Here is a 20,733-nt window from a genome sequence, read left to right as displayed (position 1 = left end):
TGAAGCTGCAGTTCGACTGGGCTACACTTCCTTGGCATGCACTGATGTGCCATGTAGATGGAACGACTGCTTCATAAAAAAAGTCCATGCAAGGCCCATTTCAGAGATCAAGTTCTATAAGGACTCGGTGAAGGAAGAAATTTCTGCAAAAAACAAAAACATTTGCTTTGGACCTCCTAATGTGGAACAGCAGCAAAAAGCTTTGAGGGAATTTGCCTCTGTTGAGCCAAGGTCAGTTGGACTTCCGTTTTTTGAGCTGAACACCATTACAGTCAAGCACACAAATCCCTAAACCGGTTTGTGAGTTGTATGCTTCTTCCAACTTTGAGAGAAAATAACCAATTCCCACCAGGCCAATAATATACCGATTGACCAATCAGAGCAGTACACGGCGAAAGAAAAATAACGCTTTGCGAGTTGTCGGTTACGGTAATAATAACCACTGCCTAGTCTATTGAATCCTAGCAGCTAATTGGGGCAAAAAAAAAAAAAAAAATCGATTTAAGATTACTCACCAGTAATAAAATGTCGGCTGCAAACGTAAATGTGCCTGGATTTAGGTTCCCACAGGCGAGAATGGCCCACGGAACAGTCTTCTTTTACTGTTCCTCGATTGATTGCTTTCAGCCATTTGCTTCTCCTTTTCTTCTCATGAGGAAGAATGAAGAACTTCAAATGCGGCTCCTAACTCTTCCTTGTGTTACAACCCGCAACACAGCAACTTTTAGTCATTCCGACAGAAAAAAAGACCGCAAATAAGACAAAAGTTCAACGCGTTTGTACTACAATGCACGACAGAGCAACTGCTTATGACTCGTGTTTTGCCCTCTACAAAATGGTGACGCTTTGTTATGGATGGTGACGTCATTAATGCCCGAATGATCGACCGCGAGACATTCTGCATAATATGTGGCTAAAAGCTAGCAAACGAGGCAATAAAACCGAATGCACTGACCAGAGGTTGCGCTAGACTTTTTCGTTGTCTGTCATTTTGACTGACAGGGTCATAAAAATCCGGTCATAATCTATTTTTACCCGTCACTTAAATTTTTAAAATGATGATAATGACATTGTGGTGACCCTTTGTTTGGCATAATTCACCTTCCGTACTTGTGTGTCCATTTGGCCGAGCGCGTTACCGGTTCAAGCGCCTACACCGGCTACAACAGTCAAGTGACAGAGACACTTAAGAGCCGCGCGCGGTCCCCTCACTATCCACTCGCTCTCGCTATATGATTGGCCGAAGAGTCGAAATGCTCTCCCGTGAAATGCCTGTTTAAAAATGTTCCCGTTGTTACTTCTTGCGTTCGCTTATAAGTGCCCATTCATGATACTACACACAGAGCGTATTATTAACAAATGTTAAAGTTGTATAATCATATAGTGAGAATAAGAAACGTCACTGAGGCCCCAGTAGCCTACCATATGTAGCATATGGAACAATGAAACAGGCATGAAAATGGGTCAGGGGTTAAAAAGGTGAGAAAGGTGTGGAGAAAATATGTTCCGGCGTTCTGCCAAAATGTCCTCTGTCGGCGAAACGTCCTACATGTGGCGAATTTGACCATTTTAATTTTTCACATAAGGCTTAATATTCGAGCGGGGGTTTAATTAGTTGAAGGAGTTGATTTCAACCACCATTGACTCACACTAGCTTAGCCACTCCGGACCCCTGAAACTAACAAATAACTGGCAAACTGCACAGAATTTGTTCAAATCAATTCCAACGACTAATTAAACCCCGGCTAACTCAAAGATTAAGCCTAATGTAAAAATTCTGAACTTCCCCTTTAAAATAAAGACCACTGAATATGGCCATTAAAATGTTGTCTATAAAAGTTTTAGAGCAATAAAATAAACAACAAAAATGAATGAAATGAACACGAATCCTTCAAACTATTTCATAATGGGTCCAAATTATTTTTCGAACAGATCATGTGACTACAGCACCTTAGAGACAGCCGTTTGCATTGCTTAGCCAAAACTACAGCTGAGGAGGCAAGATGGATATTTAGAATTTCTTTAAACCTAAGCTTTCAAAACTTTCAACAACAACTGAGCTTGAACCGAGGATTGAGCACGAGCAGTATCAAAAAGTCCTGGCTTTCGTGTTACCTGTTGTGCTGTAATTCCAAGTGGTGCTTGAATTGGATGCTTATAGCGGTCGACAGTCTTTTTGAGCCAGCGCAAAGTTCGCAGCGCACGGAGATATTTTTGTCATCTTTACTGGACAAAAATGTGACGTAATGGCTGTGTTTCCAGTGTGCAAATGCAGCCGTTTGTAGTATATCTCCTGCCTATTTCATTGCATCCTGGAGGGAAAGCAAGGCTGTGTTGTTTTGGCCGCAAACTCCCAGCGCTCACGGCTCACGCATCATGGTAATACACGTGACCCTTTTTTTTCCATCCTTGATTAGAAAATGTGACATGTGATGTCACTCCCATGACTACAGTATTCTTCATTCTACATACATTATGGGGCAATAACAAAATAGTAACGCACAGACATCAAGGAAAGTAATTTTACTCAGATTACTGATTTAGAAAAATGAACGCGTTAGATTGTTCTTTACTGAAAGAAAGTAATCAGATTACAGTTACGCATTACTCACATAACGCGTTACTGACAACACTGCTTTTATATTACCGTTAAATACACAAGCTTGATGCTACCTTAACGGGAGCTATTTTTCAGTGGACGCTCTGGCAGTGTTCAACGCAAGCCGCGACAAACGGCAGTAACTTTGTCATACCGCAAAATATGAAAACGATTAAATCCATTACTCACCAAATTCAATATGCTGGCGAATGCATTCATCTAAAAAAAAAAAATTGGGAGTGAGACCTCACCTCGTCCAGCGAACGTGAATTTGTTCTTAGGACAAGATCATCTGTCGCAATTAGCGATCTTTGACGCTCTTTTTCTCCTCCCCACATACAAACTTGATTCTCTCTCCGCGGCTGTGATTAACCTCAATGAAGTTGCTCTCCTAACTAAGCCTTGCCTATCATTCGTCTTTGTAAGTTTTTAGTAACTTTGTGTATTGAATTTGAAAGGAAAATGTGTGTTTTGTTTTTGGCGAACTTTTTCATGAAGCTAAACTGTTGAAGCGACTCACACGTGGAAAAATACGATTGTACAACGTTTTAAATGTATTCATTTTGTATATTTCAGTTACCACGATTTGAGAGATCAATAAATTGAAGAATTTACGCCTTGCGTTTGGAGTGTTTCTTTTTGGGTTTGCTGGAATAGCGTCACTGACACGCGCACCATCAAACAGAGGAAGGGGTAAGTGCTGCCGCGCCAAGCCACTTCGGGCTGCATTTTCGACACATGAAAATTAACGAATACGTACTACTGTATGACGGAAAATTTTAGTGGTTTTGTAACCGCCACGTTTTCATAGCATGGTAAACCGTGAAGGTAACCGGCACATGCCTACACCCGAACCCCCCCACCCCCCTTAAAAGTTTTCTCCTCGGATCTACACGATTCAAGTAGGTCATCCTTATTGACTTCCAAACGGCGAATTTCGCCGAAAGGTGAGAGATTTTCATGCCTGATGAAATTAACAGTTCACCTGCTGTGGCCTGAACGTAATCTCACACTTTCCTCCTGGTGCGCATGGACTTGAATTGCATGCCCGCTTGTGCAGTCCCTGTTTTTTCACCTCTTTTATCAACACCATCGTCGTTTTGGGGCTTTTTGAAGAAACTTCGGACACTCAGTTGCCTTGACATTTTTTCAGAGTAAAGCCAACGACGTCATGCATCAAGAGAGACAATAGCTAATTAATATGCTCACTCGCCACCCTGTGGTCTGGGGTGTGAATTGCAACCGGTCAAAATGACGGATGGACTTGTTTTTTCCGTCACCGTTTTAAAAAGTCGGTCAACACCGGAAAATATTCGGTTAACGCGACCCCTGGCACTGACAACATCATACCTCGTGGCATCCAGAGCCATATAAAGACAGTGGCGACACTCCCATAGGGATCCATTATACGATTTTACTTCCGGGTTTTCTGGGTTACGGAGCCTCGGGTACGACGGGGGCGGATCACATTCATACGAATGGCTGGCTGTCAAGTATATTCGGAGGTAAGTTGATTATAAAAATGGTCCCTTTTGAATTTTCATCAGTCTATAACTCTATATTCTATAAGATGCGCTTTATAATGTATATGTTGAGCTTTATTTGTATGTGCGTGGCGTAGTTATACATCAATTTTATCAAGGTGATGAGCTATTTTCCCCTACTTTTTAAGCTGACTCTGCTAACTGGAAATGTATCGCCAGTATGGGTGTAATGGTACATGTATTTGTATTGAACCGTTTCGGTACTTGGCGTTCATTTCGGAGGCATACCGAACGAGTTTCTGACGAAATGTAAACCGTACTTTTCGAGGCTGTGAGTCGATCGGGTTACAGTTTCTTTGTGTAGATTATATTTACTCCGTCTTCCCTACTATAATGAGGACCAACGCGGTAGGACAGTAAGAAACGTCAACGGCGCAACAACGTGGCCCCCGCGAGAACGCACTGAAACGCGGCCGTTAAAGTTAATCAGTGAATGCACACCAGTCGCAGTGTGGCCGCGTGTTGAGTCCCAGAAGTGGCTCAACGCGATACACGCGAAAACAACGGCAGAGTTTATTATTTGACGCGAGACACGGCCCTCCTGCGTCAATACTACTAGCTAGCAGACCGGGCAGATCGAAAGTCAATCGTGTAAAAATACGGTGGATCCGGTCGATTTTCAAACTAATATGCAATTGTAACCCACTTTTTGAGTCCATCAGATCTCTTGAGTGGTAGATCGGGGCACAGTTGACTTGTCTTTGTTGATTTACAGTTGTCTTCTCTGCTATAATAATAACCAACACCGCCCCATATTAAATACAAAACCCTCGTACCACAACAAAACAAGTAGGAACTAATATTCACATAGGTACTAAAGTTATACAACATAAAATATACAATATAAATGAATACTACATCACATTTGTAAAATACAAACACATAGTAAAATAAATAATAGCCCATTTAAATAAAACAAATTGAAATGAGCTAAAACACCTGTTCTTAAATGATAACAATAATATACAAATCCTGCTTACAAAATTAAATTTATGAATTTCTGTGTGGCGCTTTAACTTGAGAAAATCCACCAATAAAGCTTTTGAAAACCGTTCATAAGAAAAAAAAAATTCATTGAGGCATTTCATTTGTAAAATACATGTTAAAATCTTTGTCATTGGGATTGCTTTTCCCTTTAGCACAGGACTTCTTTTTTCTTCTTGCTTTCAGAAAGAAAGCTGACCAATACGCGGGGTCTGAAAGGCAAATTGTTGTTGGATTATTATCTTTAAATACCCGCTACTTTTTTAGCAGAATTCTAGCTCTGTATAGGCTACTGTTCATATAGACCCTACTCACCAACGTCACAGAATGACGTGTCGCTGTATCCGGCCGCCATATTGTCCGTCTCTGTTTAGCCCTATTCTCAATGGTTTCAATTAGTCATTCAGTTTACAGAGCAATTCATGGAAGCCCCGGTGCGTTCAGACTAGAGGTTAGATTTTGTGCCCGAACCCGAACCCCACCCGACCCGACCCGACCCGACCCCCACAATTTAAGCATTCACGTTCGGGTCAGGTCGGGTCGGGCCGCCATGCCGGACTAATAAATTATTTAAAAAAAAAAAAAAAAAAAAAAAAAAAAAATGGAGAGCATGCTCTCTGTATTGCGCTTTTGCTTGTGCGTGTGCATGAACGCCGTGGCGCCGGCCGCTTTTTCTTCTTGTCCTCCCGCTGCACGGCCGAGGCGCCGCCCTCTCCTGTTCCCTCTCCTTGTCAGAGAGGCGCGTCCATGTGAGAACAATATCCCACACACTCAGAAATATTCCCAGCGTTATTTCGTTGTGTGAATGCTTTGATAATTCTAAAAAAAATATGTAGATTATTTAAACATTAAGAAAACTTGCGTTTTTTTCTGCCAACTCGAAGAAATGAAAATAAATTGCTGCTGCTGCGTTTTTTCCGCGTCACTCAAAAAAAAAAAAAAATAAATAAATAAAAAAAATGGAGAGCATGCTCTCTGTATTGCGCTTTTGCTTGTGCGTGTGCACGAACGCCGTGGCGCCGGCCGCTTTTTCTTCTTGTCCTCCCGCTGCACGGCCGAGGCGCCGCCCTCTCCTGTTCCCTCTCCCTGTCAGAGAGGCGCGTCCATGCGAGAACAATATCCCACACACTCAGAAATATGTTTAACAAACTTTCCCAGCGTTATTTCGTTGTGTGAATGCTTTGATAATTCTAAAAAAAATATGTAGATTATTTAAACATTAAGAAAACTTGCGTTTTTTTCTGCCAACTCGAAGAAATGAAAATAAATTGCTGCTGCTGCGTTTTTTCCGAGTCACTCAAAAAAAAAAAAAAAAAAAAAAAAATCGGGTTTTTCGGGCTCGGGCCTGCAAATCTAGTTAAGTGATCGAGCTCGGGCCGGGTCGGGCCTCAATACCAGCGGGCCGTGTCGGGTCGGGCTGGTTTTAGGCCCGAACTAGGCTCTAGTTCAGACTAGGAGTGGGAACCTCAGGGCACCTCACGATGCGATACGATTCGCGATACAAGGCTCACGATAACGATTATCTCACGATATCACGATGCAGCGATTTTCGATATATTGGTCAGAAATTGGATACATGACATTCTACGATACAACTGTTGAAACGGGGGGAAAAAAAGATATTTAAAAATAGAAAAAAAATACTGTTTAAGTCATTTATTAAACAGTGACACCTTTTCTGTGCAACATTGCTATAAAATATAAATCTACTGCAAATTGTGCACCTGCACATATAGAGGAAACAAACCACAACCACTGATATCGCATGGAAAGATCATGATGAATGGCACCCTTAATTTCTTTAAAGTTTTAAATCTTTTTTAAAAAAATAAATAAAAAGTGCCATAGGTGTCAGCAGTTGAGCTTGGAGTGGGGCAATGATAAAATTGGTGGGTCTTTTCTTCGCATATGACCTTATTTGCTTAGTTTGAGCACTTCCACTATCTGCTTCAGCATTTAAATGCCAGACTTGCTCAGTCACAGTCTTCCTCACCTTAAAAACAACAAAATAAAACTAAAAATATTAGCTACTTCATAGCTTTTGAGTTGAAATCCTGATTTTCTTTTTTTGTGTTGGAAGTATTGAATTAAAAAAAATATGAATTGAATGTATAGAAATTAAAAATGCAATAATTACCTATTTTTAATATGTAAGCAACATTAATTATCATGCACATCACTTTATATATCTTGGAACCTATTAAAACAATTTTTATAGCTTATTGTATCAAAATGACAGTAATAACAGTTTGTGTAGTAAACTAGATGGAAAGTGGTTCTCAAATAATATCAAATAAATCGGTAAATTCATGTGGGCTTGTTCGATATTCATTTTCATCCAGTTTAGGGTCCTGGTTTATTTTATATCATTCAGCACCAAATGTCATCAAAATAATACATGAAAATTAAAAAGTCAATTACATTGCAAAACTTTCTTACCTCAAGTGATGAAAGCTAAGCTCACAAACTCCTGTGTCCACTACGTCACCAGCTGCAAGTGAAACTTATTTTTCTAAGACAATTCTTGCATACAACAAAGTCCTTGTTCACCTTACTTCCTTTCTTGTTGGTGTAAAATCTGAAGTGTGTCCCCATGTGTGATTTGTAGCAATATTTTGCTCATTTTTTCCTCCACCGTTCTCACAGAGCTTTTTTATTTTTTCAACCTACTTGGAGCTACATTTCTTCTTCTCTGGACGACTTGTGCGGACTTTACCCTCACCGCCACTCCCGAGCGCCCCTAGTGGACCGCCAAGGAATTGCTCAACAAACATTGTGCAGTTGACAGCATCCATACTCCATTGTATGGCCAATATATTAAATAAAAGTATCGATACTTGGCGGGTGCATATCGATAACCGATCGGGTTGCAAAATATCGCGATATATCGCTGTATCGAGATATTGTCACACTCTTAGTTCAGACGCTGTAAACTCATTGGATGCGTTGCATAAAAGGCGTTACGTGGAAAAGCTTCAGTCTATCCATTCGCCAGATCCATATTTGATGCCTAAATCGATATTTTTCGACCCGCTGTCTTTGCCCTCTCTGCCTGACATCTGCTACCCTGATATCTACAACTATCTTGTCCACACAAAATCAGCCTATTCTCATGAAAGTTTGAAAAACTTTAAGAGCAGCACTCTAAGCAACATTACCACGTGTGACCCTTTACTTCCAATTTTCTATGGCGACAATCAATTTAAAAAAAAGTTGACTGCGATGGCCGACGCTTCAAGGATAGGTGGATTAGGCATGTGCCGGTATGAGATTTTGACGGTACGATAACCGTGAGCAAAAATACCGCGGTTTCACGGTATTGCAATTATAGCTCCCAAAAATTTTGAGATGTATGGGTTAAAAGAAAAAAAAAAAAAAACTTTTTCCATTGAACAGGATTTTTTTTTCAGACCATAGTTGCAAATTGGAACATGAATATATTGTTAAAATAAATAAATTATCAATAAAAAAAATATTTGAAATAAAATAAAAATAAATATAACTTACAGACTATACTCACAGCCACAGCTCAAGTTGCACAAGATTACAGCAAGAACAAAATAATTTCTATAAAGTAAAAACACTTCTGAATAAAATTTTTAAACATTTATACTGCATGACTTTTTTTTGAGGGTGGAAAAGCTTAAGTGAAGTTTCGCCATTTTCAGCCACTGTGTCAACTCTACTCTACATAATGTCATGCCTTTGTGTTAAAAATAACATAAGGAATTCATAAGTTAGGTAAAAATGTATAAGTTAGTTAAAATGTCAATATTGTTGTGGAAAGGTTTCATCTAAAAAAAAAAAAAAAAAAAAAAAAAAAAAAAAAAAAACACATTGGGAGTGAGACCTCACCTTGATCCAGCGAACGTGGATTTGTGCTTAGGGCAAGATCATCGTTCGCAATTAGCAATCTTTGATGCTATCACTTTTTCCCCTTCACTCAAGCGAATCAAGCTTGTTTTCTCACTCTGCGGCTATAACAATCAACGAAGTTGCTCTCCCAGCTGAGCCTAGGCTAACATTCATCTTTGTAAGCTTTTACTTAGTTTGTATATTGAATTTGAAAGGAAAATGTGTGTTTTGTTTTTGGCGAACTTTTTCCATGTGCTAATCTGTGGAAGCTACTCACATGGAAAAATCTAATTGTACAACATTTTAACTGTATTCATTTTGTATATTAAACTTACCACGATTTGAGAGCTCAATAAATTGAAGAACAGTACGCCTTATGTTTGGAGTAATTGTTTTTGGGTTAGCTGGCTGTGTAGCAGATAGCGTCACTCTCACACACAGCATCAAACGGGAGGGGGTGAGCGCTGCTGCGCCAAGCCGCTTCTGGCTGCATTTTTGACACAAGAAAAATAGCGAATACAGTCCTACGGTCTGACGGAAAATTTTAGTGGTTTTGAAACCGCGACGTTTTCACACCACGGTAAACCGTGAAACCGGTAACCGGCACATGCCTAAGGTGGATATTGGACTATTTCTTCAATAAAACACGCAACAACTGTCTCTGCCTCATTTGCGAAGAGACAGTCGCTGTTTTTAAAGTGTTCGATGTGACGTGATAATATTACCGAACAAGACACGCTGACATGTACAACATTACAGGGAAGATACGCAGCGAGAAATTATAGCAATTAGAAGCTAGTTTAATTTCACAGCAGCAGTATTTCGCAAGAGGCCGAGTGTCAAAAGAGAACGCCACAAAGGCGAGATTGTTGAAATTATGAATTAATGAAAAAAAAATTTTAAGTAAATGTGACACACAGAAGGGCTTGCTAAAATTTGTTTAAATATATTGTTCTATGTGAATCAGCCAAGGTAGCCCCCCGCATTTTTACCACATCAAATCTGGCCCCCTTTGCAAAAGGTTTGGACACACCTGTTTAACTGATGATCCATAGACGAGGCCAGCTTCTTTCACTTGGTACCAGCTAAATATTATTCAAAATGTAATGATGATGGAAGAAATAAGCATCTTGAATTTGAAACTGTATGTTGTCAGCGATTAGCCTCGCAATGATCCTAATTGTGGTTGTCAGCCCAAAACCCTCTAAATATATATTAAATGAATTTTACCAGATATAAAATGACTACTACATAATCTGTGGTAATCGTTTGGAGCCCAGTTTTCTCGTCGAATTGCAGCAGTCCATCTCGCTCTCCTCCTCCCCAGGTCTCTCGGAATACGGTAGAACTTCAAGTCTCGCCGTCTATCTTCTCTGTTACTGCAACCAACCGCCACACACGCCTTCACCATTATGATTATTAATGTTAACGAGCAGAAAAACACGCCATAATAGGAGGAATTTACGAAGCGGTAATGCGTTAACATGACGAGTAGACGGACAACATGGCGCGGAGGCGTGGTTGTGACGTCATGTGAGTAGGGTCTATTGTTGAAAGCACAAAAGTGTGTAATAAACAACTAGCACATTTATATTTTGCATTTTGTTTTCTTACTGTACCGAAAATGAATCGAACCGTGACCTCAAAACCGAGGTACGTACCGAACCGAGATTTTTGTGTACCGTTACACCCCTAATCGCCACGGATAAATTAATTAAGTCGCTACCTCTTTTAAATTGTCAACTCTTTCAGAGGCCCTTTGTGACGTCCACACTCATTTATTTTTGAGTATTGGTACACGACTGGCTTTCACGTGTTAATAAGCTCGATTTTGTAAGCTTTGAGCTAAGGTACCACCCTCATGGAAGAGTACCAAGTCGATGCATGACAACCTGTATTCTTTACACCAAAATGTTTGACATTATTATATTTTACAGATCTGTATGGATTGAAAAGTGATGTCAACAAACAATAAACACAAATTTATAATAGAAAACTAATGTAATGTTTTTTTTAGGTCACATTTTCAAGATCTGCTTCTGCTGGGGACTGCTGCGGGTGCCTGCTGGCTTTGGGCACGAAGCCCATTTTTCAAATAGCAAAAAACATATTAAATAAGCCTTTTATTTCATGTTTTGATGGCTGACCATTGCCATCCATTTTTTCAGCTGTTTTTGTTCTTCCCATGCTGCACAACCAACCATCACAGGCCACTGATCTATAAAATGTTAGGTGTAAACAATGAACCATGACACCAATTTCACCAATTGTTCAATAAAAAATGTTTTTCTTTATCAAAAGGTAATAAGTTGTTATTGTTATACATTACACCATGTTACAGAAAATAATACAATTTTGTTCCTGTCTTGTAATCATTTTATTTGTGTTGCTTGGGCCCGAATTAAATGAAAAATGCCTCTAAAAAGGTACAGGTTTGGTTTTGCTAAAATTAGAGGCTATTTTCAAAATTTGAGTTAAGTGGGAAATATTTGTTAAACGTGATATCTTTGTGTTTCAGGTCAAACTAAGTCTATAAAATAAAAAGGAAAATGTACACACATATATATATATATATATATATATATATATATATATACATATATATATATATATAAGTACAACAGTAAAGAAAAATGGAAAAAAGAATTAAAAAGGCCGCTAACTTTTTGGGGAAACAAGTGTTTTTATATGTCAATGTGACGAAACAACCTAGAATGTGCCATTTACTACTTGGGAACATACTATGTTATACATGGTGTTATCTTTGATATTTTACCAGAGGTAGGTGAATCAAGGAAATCTAGACATTCTCTGGAAAAACAGTATTCTTGTGAAAAAAGAAAAACCTAAATCATCTTGCATTTCAATGTAAAAGTCGATTTCTCATGCAAATGCTAAAACAAACATGAAACTCACTCCACATGGGAAAGTTCCCTTCTGCGTAACAGTTTACATAGTTTTCAGTTGTCGCCTTACCCCTCCAAATGTGAAACTAGCATTTAAATATATGTTATAATGCAATGAAATACTAAAACTAGCACTTAGATGCGCAATTGTATCCATTTTCCCATAAATGTCGCAATTACAGAATGTCAGTCCCATTGAAAACCACTACAGCACTGATTGTGTTTGGAATGGCGTACCGCACGCAGGCTATTTTTAGACCGTGACGTTGCATCGTAAAGCGGAAGTAAAGCCGAAGTAGGACATTATAGACCCGCCCTCGCATAGACACAACGTAATTAGTGCTACTTTTCGCCGGTAATCTTTCAATAACGAACATGCCGATCACGCATTGCTTTTTTGGAACTTGTAGAAACGACTCTAGACATTACGACACATGAAGGATGTTTTCTTCATACGTTTCCGGAAACCAAAAACTCGGGAGGAAAAAATGTGAAGCCCGAATCAACTTGCGCGGACTTTAACACCAGCTCGGCGAATCCATTCACGTTTCATATGCAGTAAACATTATGTTGGGTTGGCATGGTCTTTCAGAGGACAAAGAGGTAAGCCATTTTTATATTTTTAACTTATTTTTTTAGCGTAACGTTGTGCCGTACTGCTTCTGTCTGACAATGAATGACCTGAAAAGAATTACAATGGTATCTGACTGCCACTGTTACAGTTTCTGTTATATATGAAGAAAAAAAAAAACTTTAGTAAGGTGGAAGTGTAAATAAATTATAGGATTAAGATGTGTTATCAATGGAAAAATTAAAAGTGTTCGTTGGCTGTCACTGAGTAGCATTTGCGATCGCTACACAAAGCTAACTAAATTATCCCCAAGAACAGTAAGAGACGTAGGACAACCAGAGGATATATAAGAAAGACACGGCTGATGGTAAAGGATAGCTTGTTGAAACAGGAGAATGTCATTGTCAGTCGCGTCGATAAAAAAAGCTAAAGCTATCATTAGGTCGGCTCGTCTTTTTCGTCTTTTTCAGCCTTCGACACTAAAGCCATTTCTTTAACTGAACATTTTTATGTTCTTCCACATCTTTGCCAGTCAATTGGGCACCAGGCACATCATTTTCGGAGAGAATTGGCAGGTTTAGCTCTGTAAACATCTCCTTTGTACACGATTTCCATTCATTTCCTATAGACCCTACCCACGTGACGTCACAACTCCTTCCTCCTGACTGGTGCCGCCCAATTGTCCGTCAACACATCATGTTTACCTGTTACGGCTACGTACATTCCTCCTATTTACGACGTGTTTTTCTGCTCGTTAACATTAATAATCAAAATGGTGAAGGCGTGTGTGGCGCTCGGTTGCAATAACAGAGAAGATAGACGGAGAAGACGGAGAGACCTGAAGTTCTACCGGATTCCGAGAGACCCGGAGAGAAGAGAGCGAGATGGACTGCTGCAATTCGACGAGAAAACTGGGCTCCAAACGATTACCACAGATTATGTAGTAGTCATTTTATATCTGGTAAGATGCATTTAATATATATTTAGAGGGTTTTGGGCTGACAACCACAATTAAGATCATTGCTAGGCTAATCGCCGACAACATACACGTATGTATGTAGTGAGAGTGCTATCGCTAAACCATATAAACATTAAAAGCCCTAACTCCATTGACAAACGACATGAAATACATTAGACTTGACAGTGGATGTTAGCAATAACAAAAGATTTTGAATTGAAAATTTCGTAACTCACCTTTCCAAGCACAAGATAGATTCCTGCCGAATTTTCGTGGACGAGGACCTGTTTCACCCAACCAGCAATGAAGTATTTATAAGCCTCCAAGCTCTTAAAGTTTTTCAAACTTTCGTGAGAATAGGCTGATTTTGTGTGGACAAGATAGCTGTACATATCAGGGTAGCTAGCAGATGTCAGGCAAATACGGCGGAGACAGCGGGTTGAAAAACATCGATTTAGGCATCAAATATGGATCTGGCGAATGGATAAACTGAAGCTTTTCCACATAACGCCTTTTATGCAACGCATCAAGTGAGTTTACGGCATCCGAAAGCACCGGGTCTTCCATGAAATGCATTATAAATTGCTCGATCAATTGAGACCATTGATAATACTGACACAAAATGACGGACAAGGGGGCGGAACCATCCAGCGAGCACGTGATTTTGTGACGTCGGTGGGTAGGGACCCACGTGACATCACAACTCCTTCCTCCTGAGTGGTGCCGCCCACTTGTCCGTCAACACATCATGTTTCCCTGTTACGGCTACGTACATTCCTCCTATTTACGGCGTGTTTTTCTGCTCCTTAATATTAATAATCAAAATGGTGAAGGCGTGTGTGGCTGTTGGTTGCACTAACAGAGAAGATGGAAGGAGAGACTTGAAGTTTTACCGTATTCCGAGGGATCCAAAGAGGAGAGCGAAATGGACGGCTGCAATTCGACGTGAAAACTGGGCACCAAAAAATCACCACAGACTATGTAGTAGTCATTTTATATCCGGTAAGATGCATTTAAGATATACTTAGAGGGTTTGGGGCTGACAAATAACCACAATTAAGATCATTGCTAGGCTAATCGCCGACAACATACACGTATGTATGTAGTGAGAGTGCTATCGCTAAACCATATAAACATTAAAAGCCTTAACTCCATTGACAAACGACATGAAATACATTAGACTTGCCAGTGGATGTTCGCAATAAGAAAAGATTTTAAATTGAAAATTTCGTAACTCACCTTTCCAAGCACAAGATAGATTCCTGCCGAATTTTCGTGGACGAGGACCTGTTTCACCCAACCAGCAACGAAGTATTTATAAGCCTCCAAGCTCTTCAAGTTTTTCAAATTTTCGTGAGAATAGGCTGATTTTGTGTGGACAAGATAATTGTAAATATCAGCGTAGCAGATGTCAGGCAGACAGGGCGAAGACAGTGGGTCGAAAAACATCGATTTGGGCATCAAATATGGATCTGGCGACTGTATAGAACGAAGCTTTTCCACATAACGCCTTATATGCAACACATCCAGTGAGTTTACGGCATCAGAAAGCACCGGGTCTTCCATGAAATGCATTTTAAATTCCTCGATCAATTAAAACCAATGCTAATACAGAGACAAAATGACGGACAAGTGGGCGGAACCATACAGCGAGCACGTGGTTTTGTGACGTCGGTGGGTAGGGTCTATTAAAGACAAACGGTGGCTTGTCCCTACTTAGCAACAGTAGCTAATGTCATGAATATTAATGAGCGGAAGTGACGTGTGGCTTGCGGTACGCCATTATCCACACCCTTCAGGAACCACGTGACCACCTGCGGCTTCATCAAAGTGCGTCGCGACTGTCTTGACACGGCTCTGGTGGCATCATGCCTGCAACCTAGTCAAGTTTTAGGAGAGGCCGCTGTTAAAAAGAAAGGTTGAGCCAGGTTGAGCTACATTTTCCCTGCACTTAATGTCCGTTTTCAGCCCCTTCGTGTTTATTTTATATTTACTGTCACCCATTGCCGGACCAGGAAAATAAGGCCCACATCACACTGGTCCGTAGCGCATAAAGTTTGGGGAACACTGGTGTACAGTATACATATCGAAAGTGAACCAACCTTCGAGTCTGCGTAGAACAACCTTTGCGAGCATTATTTTGCACACAGTCGAATCTTGGTGACGTGGAGGCTCCTCTTTCACTCCACAAAGTTCCTCTTGGAACTTTTCTGCAGCCGTTGTAGTTCTCGCGAACATATTCCTCACTTGTTTTCTGAATGCCTGACGACGTGCCTCGCAGCTTTGTTAGCGGTTGGCCAGCTAGGCTAAGCTAAAGTAGGCAGCAAAACTTCAACGAATGCCGAGACTTGAAGACTGATGTTTGAGTCCGTAATGTGCTTAATGACGGACACGTCGTCGAGACTTCGATTTAGTTAAGTCACTGAAAAAGAGGAAAAATAATATGTGCACAAAGAAAACCACCGTTCCATTTTGGCCAGTCTTTTTCATTTCCGACCAGAATTGCATGATGGGAAAGACAGTCTCTCTCCAGCCCAATCACACCGTAAAACCCGCCTATTTTAATAATAAAAAACAAAGAAAGCCCAAATTACAACTTCCCTTTCCAAATAAAAATATTTATGTTATGCAACTTAATCTATATTTTGACATGACAGGGGGGGGGGGGGGGGGAATCCACTGTGGGATCGTGGCGTTATCTTTTCGCCTATATGGATCATGGGAGGTGTAGTCCTTCATAGGAATCATGCAGTGCGTTCAGCACCGCTCTCTGGTGGTAATATTTTAATTTCAAGAAATACAATAATATTGGACTGTCTATTTATTCATTATTAAACATCTAAATTGCATGTTTGTCAATAAAAATCACCGCGGAAGTACAACTTTGACAATATTTTCCAGAGCCAATTGAAAGGATATTTTGAGAACATTTTTTCTAAAGATTGGTCTCAAAAGCTGAAGCAAATCTACTTGTCACGAGTCAACGCTTCAAAAAACAAATCACAATACGCCAAAATAAATAAATAAATAAAAACACTGCATCTAACGCTAATGTAATGTCATTTTTAGAATTATTTTGTTGAATTTGACTGTGTACCTCAAAATAAAAAATAACATGCAGTTCACAGCTCACACAATGCGAGGCTCTAAAGCGGAACTTTAGCTCATTTGAGTGAAAATGCTGCTGGAAGCAATCTACGTGGCTGAACTTCAAGATGTGGACAAACAAGAACGTGGGGGGAGGGGGGCACTGCTGGATGCAGTGCTTCTTTTTTGTTGTTTTTCTTTATATTTTCTCCCCCCCCCCCCCCCCCTTTTCTTATTTTGCCTATTGGCATTTGATTTTTTTAAGCATTGACTCGTGACAGGTAGATTTGCTTCATCATTTGACACCAATCTTTCGAAAAAATGTTCTCACAATGCACTTTAAATTGGCTCTGGAAAATATTGTCAAACATGTACTTCTGCGGTTATTTGTATGGACAAACATGTAATTGAGATGTTTAAAAATGAATAAATCCACCTGTCAAATATTAATTGTTGGTATTCTTGAAATGAAAATACCGGCAGACGGCGTCTCTAAACGCACTGAATTAGTTCGGTGAAGAACTACACCTCCCATGATCCTTATAGGCAAAATGATAATGCTACGATCCCACTGTTGATTTTTTTCCCTCTATCATGTCAAAATATAGATTAAGTTGTATAACATACATATTTTTAGTTTGAAAGGCAAGTTGTAGTTTGGGCTTTCTTTGTTGTTTTTTATCATTATTAAAATCGGTCTCTGTCAGGTGACGTTGCGCTTGCAAAAGCCGCAGTGCATTGTGGGTCGAATCGCCATTTTGGGTGCTCACTTAGGCTCAAACACACCAGCAACGTGAACGTCGCGTCAACGATCCCGCCGCGATAACGCAGTGAAACGCGGCCGTTCAAGTCAATCAGCCAATGCACACCAGTCGCAGTGCGTCCGCGTAGACGCGTCCCAGAAGCGCTAAACGCGACGCACGCGAAAAGAACAGCAGAGTTTGTGTTTTGTAGCGAGACGCGGCCCCCTGCGTCAACACTACTAGGTAGGATCGGGCAGGCCGGAAGTCACTCGTGTAAAAATACGTGTTAGGTTTTGTGTTTGGTTTCTCCTTGTGTGACTTGTCCTGTGATTACCCATTACTCTCACCTGTGTGTGTTTTCCCAGTGTATTCGGCAATCTGCATCCACCTGTGTTACCCAGCTGTTCCTTGTCTCGTTATCCCTTGTCTGCTTGTGTATATATGCTCCCATTTTCTGTTCACTCCTTGCTGCGTCATTGTCTATGTCTATGTCAATGTCTGTGCCTGCGTCAAAGTTGAAGTCCAGTCCTAGCCCTCGTGTTCGTCTCAGTAAGTTTTTGATATTCAGCCTTTGTTAGTGACCTAAGTTATTTGTTGATAGTTTTTTGATCACCACAGCCTTTGTTTTGTACTTTGTGCCTTTTGTTAGTTATCATTAAAGCCCTTTTGAGTTCTCTGCCACCTGCCTCGCTGCCTTTTTCGTTTTCCCTGCATTTGGGTCCATAACAACCTGCCTGCCTGCCCGTTCATTCCTGACAGAATGACGCAGCCACTAGTGGACCCAGCGGGAAAAATCCAGCACCGGCGTACACGCCGACGACCATCCGCATGTTCCCCTGATTATATTCTGCCTCGCCACGTTTTTTTAGATTCAGATTTTTCTGATTTTGAAGATCACGATTCATATGATTTCCATTCTGATTCCGACTCCGACCTGGATTTTGATTTCACGCCCTCCGTTTCCCCTGGTAATTTTTCTTTCCACCCGTCGCACTTTATATCCCGTTCTGAAATCTTGGCCAAAGACTCCTACTTGGGATCCCGGTGGGCCATCTATCGGGGACCCCCCCGGGGTGGTCTGCGGGGACGCCCAGGCTCACTGCGGCCTAATGGGGCTATTCTGCCGCCCCTGCCACCTGAAGGCCCTCAGCAAAAGCCTCGGCTTGGCCGTCAACGCCGACGGCGGGCGGCGGTGCTGACGTCGTGGGTTCCCGAAGCTCCCGCGCCGGCTCCCCGCAGTCAAGTTCCGCCGACGCCGGCTCCCCGCAGTCAAGTTCCGCCGACGCCGGCTCCCCGCAGTCAAGTTCCGCCGACGCCGGCTCCCCGCAGTCAAGTTCCGCCGACGCCGGCTCCCCGCAGTCAAGTTCCGCCGACGCCGGCTCCCCGCAGTCAAGTTCCTCCCGCGCCGGCTCCACGCAGTCAAGTTCCTCCCGCGCCGGCTCCACGCAGTCAAGTTCCTCCCGCGCCGGCTCCACGCAGTCAAGTTCCTCCCGCGCCGGCTCCACGCAGTCAAGTTCCTCCCGCGCCGGCTCCACGCAGTCAAGTTCCTCCCGCGCCGGCTCCACGCAGTCAAGTTCCTCCCGCGCCGGCTCCACGCAGTCAAGTTCCTCCCGCGCCGGCTCCACGCAGTCAAGTTCCTCCCGCGCCGGCTCCACGCAGTCAAGTTCCTCCCGCGCCGGCTCCACGCAGTCAAGTTCCTCCAACGCCGGCTCCCCGCAGTCAAGTTCCTCCCGCGCCGGCTCCCCGCAGTCAAGTTCCTCCCGCGCCGGCTCCCCGCAGTCAAGTTCCTCCCGCGCCGGCTCCCCGCAGTCAAGTTCCTCCCGCGCCGGCTCCCCGCAGTCAAGTTCCTCCCGCGCCGGCTCCCCGCAGTCAAGTTCCTCCCGCGCCGGCTCCCCGCAGTCCAGCTCCTCCCGCGCCGGCTCCCCGCAGTCCAATGCCCGTCCCGGCGCCCAAGCTGCCCGAGGTGCCCGTCCCGGCGCCTCGTCGCCTAGTCCTTGTCCCGGCACCTCGCCGTCTGGCCTCCGTTCCAGTGCCTGCGCTGATTCCACGCAGTCCAGTGCCCGCGCCAAAGTCCAAGCTGCCCGAGGTGCCCGTCCCGGCGCCTCGTCGCCTAGTCCCTGTCCCGGCGCCTCGCCGTCTGACCTTCGTTCCAGTGCCCGACGACTCCGCTGCTGTTCCGCCAGCAGACTCCTGCGACGCCGCTGCTGTTCCGCCAGCAGTCTCCTGCGACGCCGCTGCTGTTCCGCCAGCAGTCTCCTGCGACGCCGCTGCTGTTCCGCCAGCAGTCTCCTGCGACGCCGCTGCTGTTCCGCCAGCAGTCTCCTGCGACGCCGCTGCTGTTCCGCCAGCAGCCTCCTGCGACGCCGCTGCTGTTCCGCCAGCAGCCTCCTGCGACGCCGCTGCTGTTCCGCCAGCAGCCTCCTGCGACGCCGCTGCTGTTCCGCCAGCAGCCTCCTGCGACGCCGCTGCTGTTCCGCCAGCAGCCTCCTGCGACGCCGCTGCTGTTCCGCCAGCAGCCTCCTGCGACGCCGCTGCTGCTCCGCCAGCAGCCTCCTGCGACGCCGCTGCTGCTCCGCCAGCAGCCTCCTGCGACGCCGCTGCTGCTCCGCCAGCAGCCTCCTGCGACGCCGCTGCTGTTCCGCCAGCAGCCTCCTGCGACGCCGCTGCTGTTCCGCCAGCAGCCTCCTGCGACGCCGCTGCTGTTCCGCCAGCAGCCTCCTGCGACTCCGCTGCTGCTCCGCCAGCAGTCTCCTGCGACTCCGCTGCTGTCCCGCCAGCAGACGACTCCGCTGCTGTCCCGCCAGCAGACGACTCCGCTGCTGTCCCGCCAGCAGACGACTCCGCTGCTGTCCCGCCAGCAGACGACTCCGCTGCTGTCCCGCCAGCAGACGACTCCGCTGCTGTCCCGCCAGCAGACGACTCCGCTGCTGTCCCGCCAGCAGACGACTCCGCTGCTGTCCCGCCAGCAGACGACTCCGCTGCTGTCCCGCCAGCAGACGACTCCGCTGCTGTCCCGCCAGCAGACGACTCCGCTGCTGTCCCGCCAGCAGACGACTCCGCTGCTGTCCCGCCAGCAGACGACTCCGCTGCTGTCCCGCCAGCAGACGACTCCGCTGCTGTCCCGCCAGCAGACGACTCCGCTGCTGTCCCGCCAGCAGACGACTCCGCTGCTGTTCCGCCAGCAGCCTCCTGCGACGCCGCTGCTGCTCCGCCAGCAGCCTCCTGCGACGCCGCTGCTGCTCCGCCAGCAGCCTCCTGCGACGCCGCTGCTGCTCCGCCAGCAGCCTCCTGCGACGCCGCTGCTGCTCCGCCAGCAGCCTCCTGCGACTCCGCTGCTGTCCCGCCAGCAGTCTCCTGCGACTCCGCTGCTGTCCCGCCAGCAGCCTCCTGCGACTCCGCTGCTGTCCCGCCAGCAGCCTCCTGCGACTCCGCTGCTGTCCCGCCAGCAGCCTCCTGCGACTCCGCTGCTGTCCCGCCAGCAGACGA

General features: G+C 44.1%; 1 protein-coding gene across 1 annotated transcript in view; it reads right to left on the bottom strand.

The window, feature by feature from the left end:
• Window positions 1–15,906, bottom strand: part of LOC130906337 (oocyte zinc finger protein XlCOF6.1-like) — a 40,844-nt gene extending 24,938 nt beyond the window's left edge. The window contains exon 1 of the mRNA XM_057820575.1: window positions 15,520–15,906. Within this exon, the coding sequence (XP_057676558.1) occupies window positions 15,520–15,655 (136 nt within the window). The 5' untranslated portion in view covers window positions 15,656–15,906. The remainder of the gene's footprint in view (window positions 1–15,519) is intronic.
• Window positions 15,907–20,733: the final 4,827 nt, after the last annotated feature.

The sequence above is a fragment of the Corythoichthys intestinalis genome, chromosome 18, assembly GCF_030265065.1.
Source record: "Corythoichthys intestinalis isolate RoL2023-P3 chromosome 18, ASM3026506v1, whole genome shotgun sequence".
In the NCBI taxonomy this organism is placed as follows: Eukaryota; Metazoa; Chordata; class Actinopteri; order Syngnathiformes; family Syngnathidae; genus Corythoichthys; species Corythoichthys intestinalis.
The sequence above is the reverse complement of the archived record's forward strand: the minus strand, read 5'-3'. Positions and strand labels throughout refer to the sequence as shown.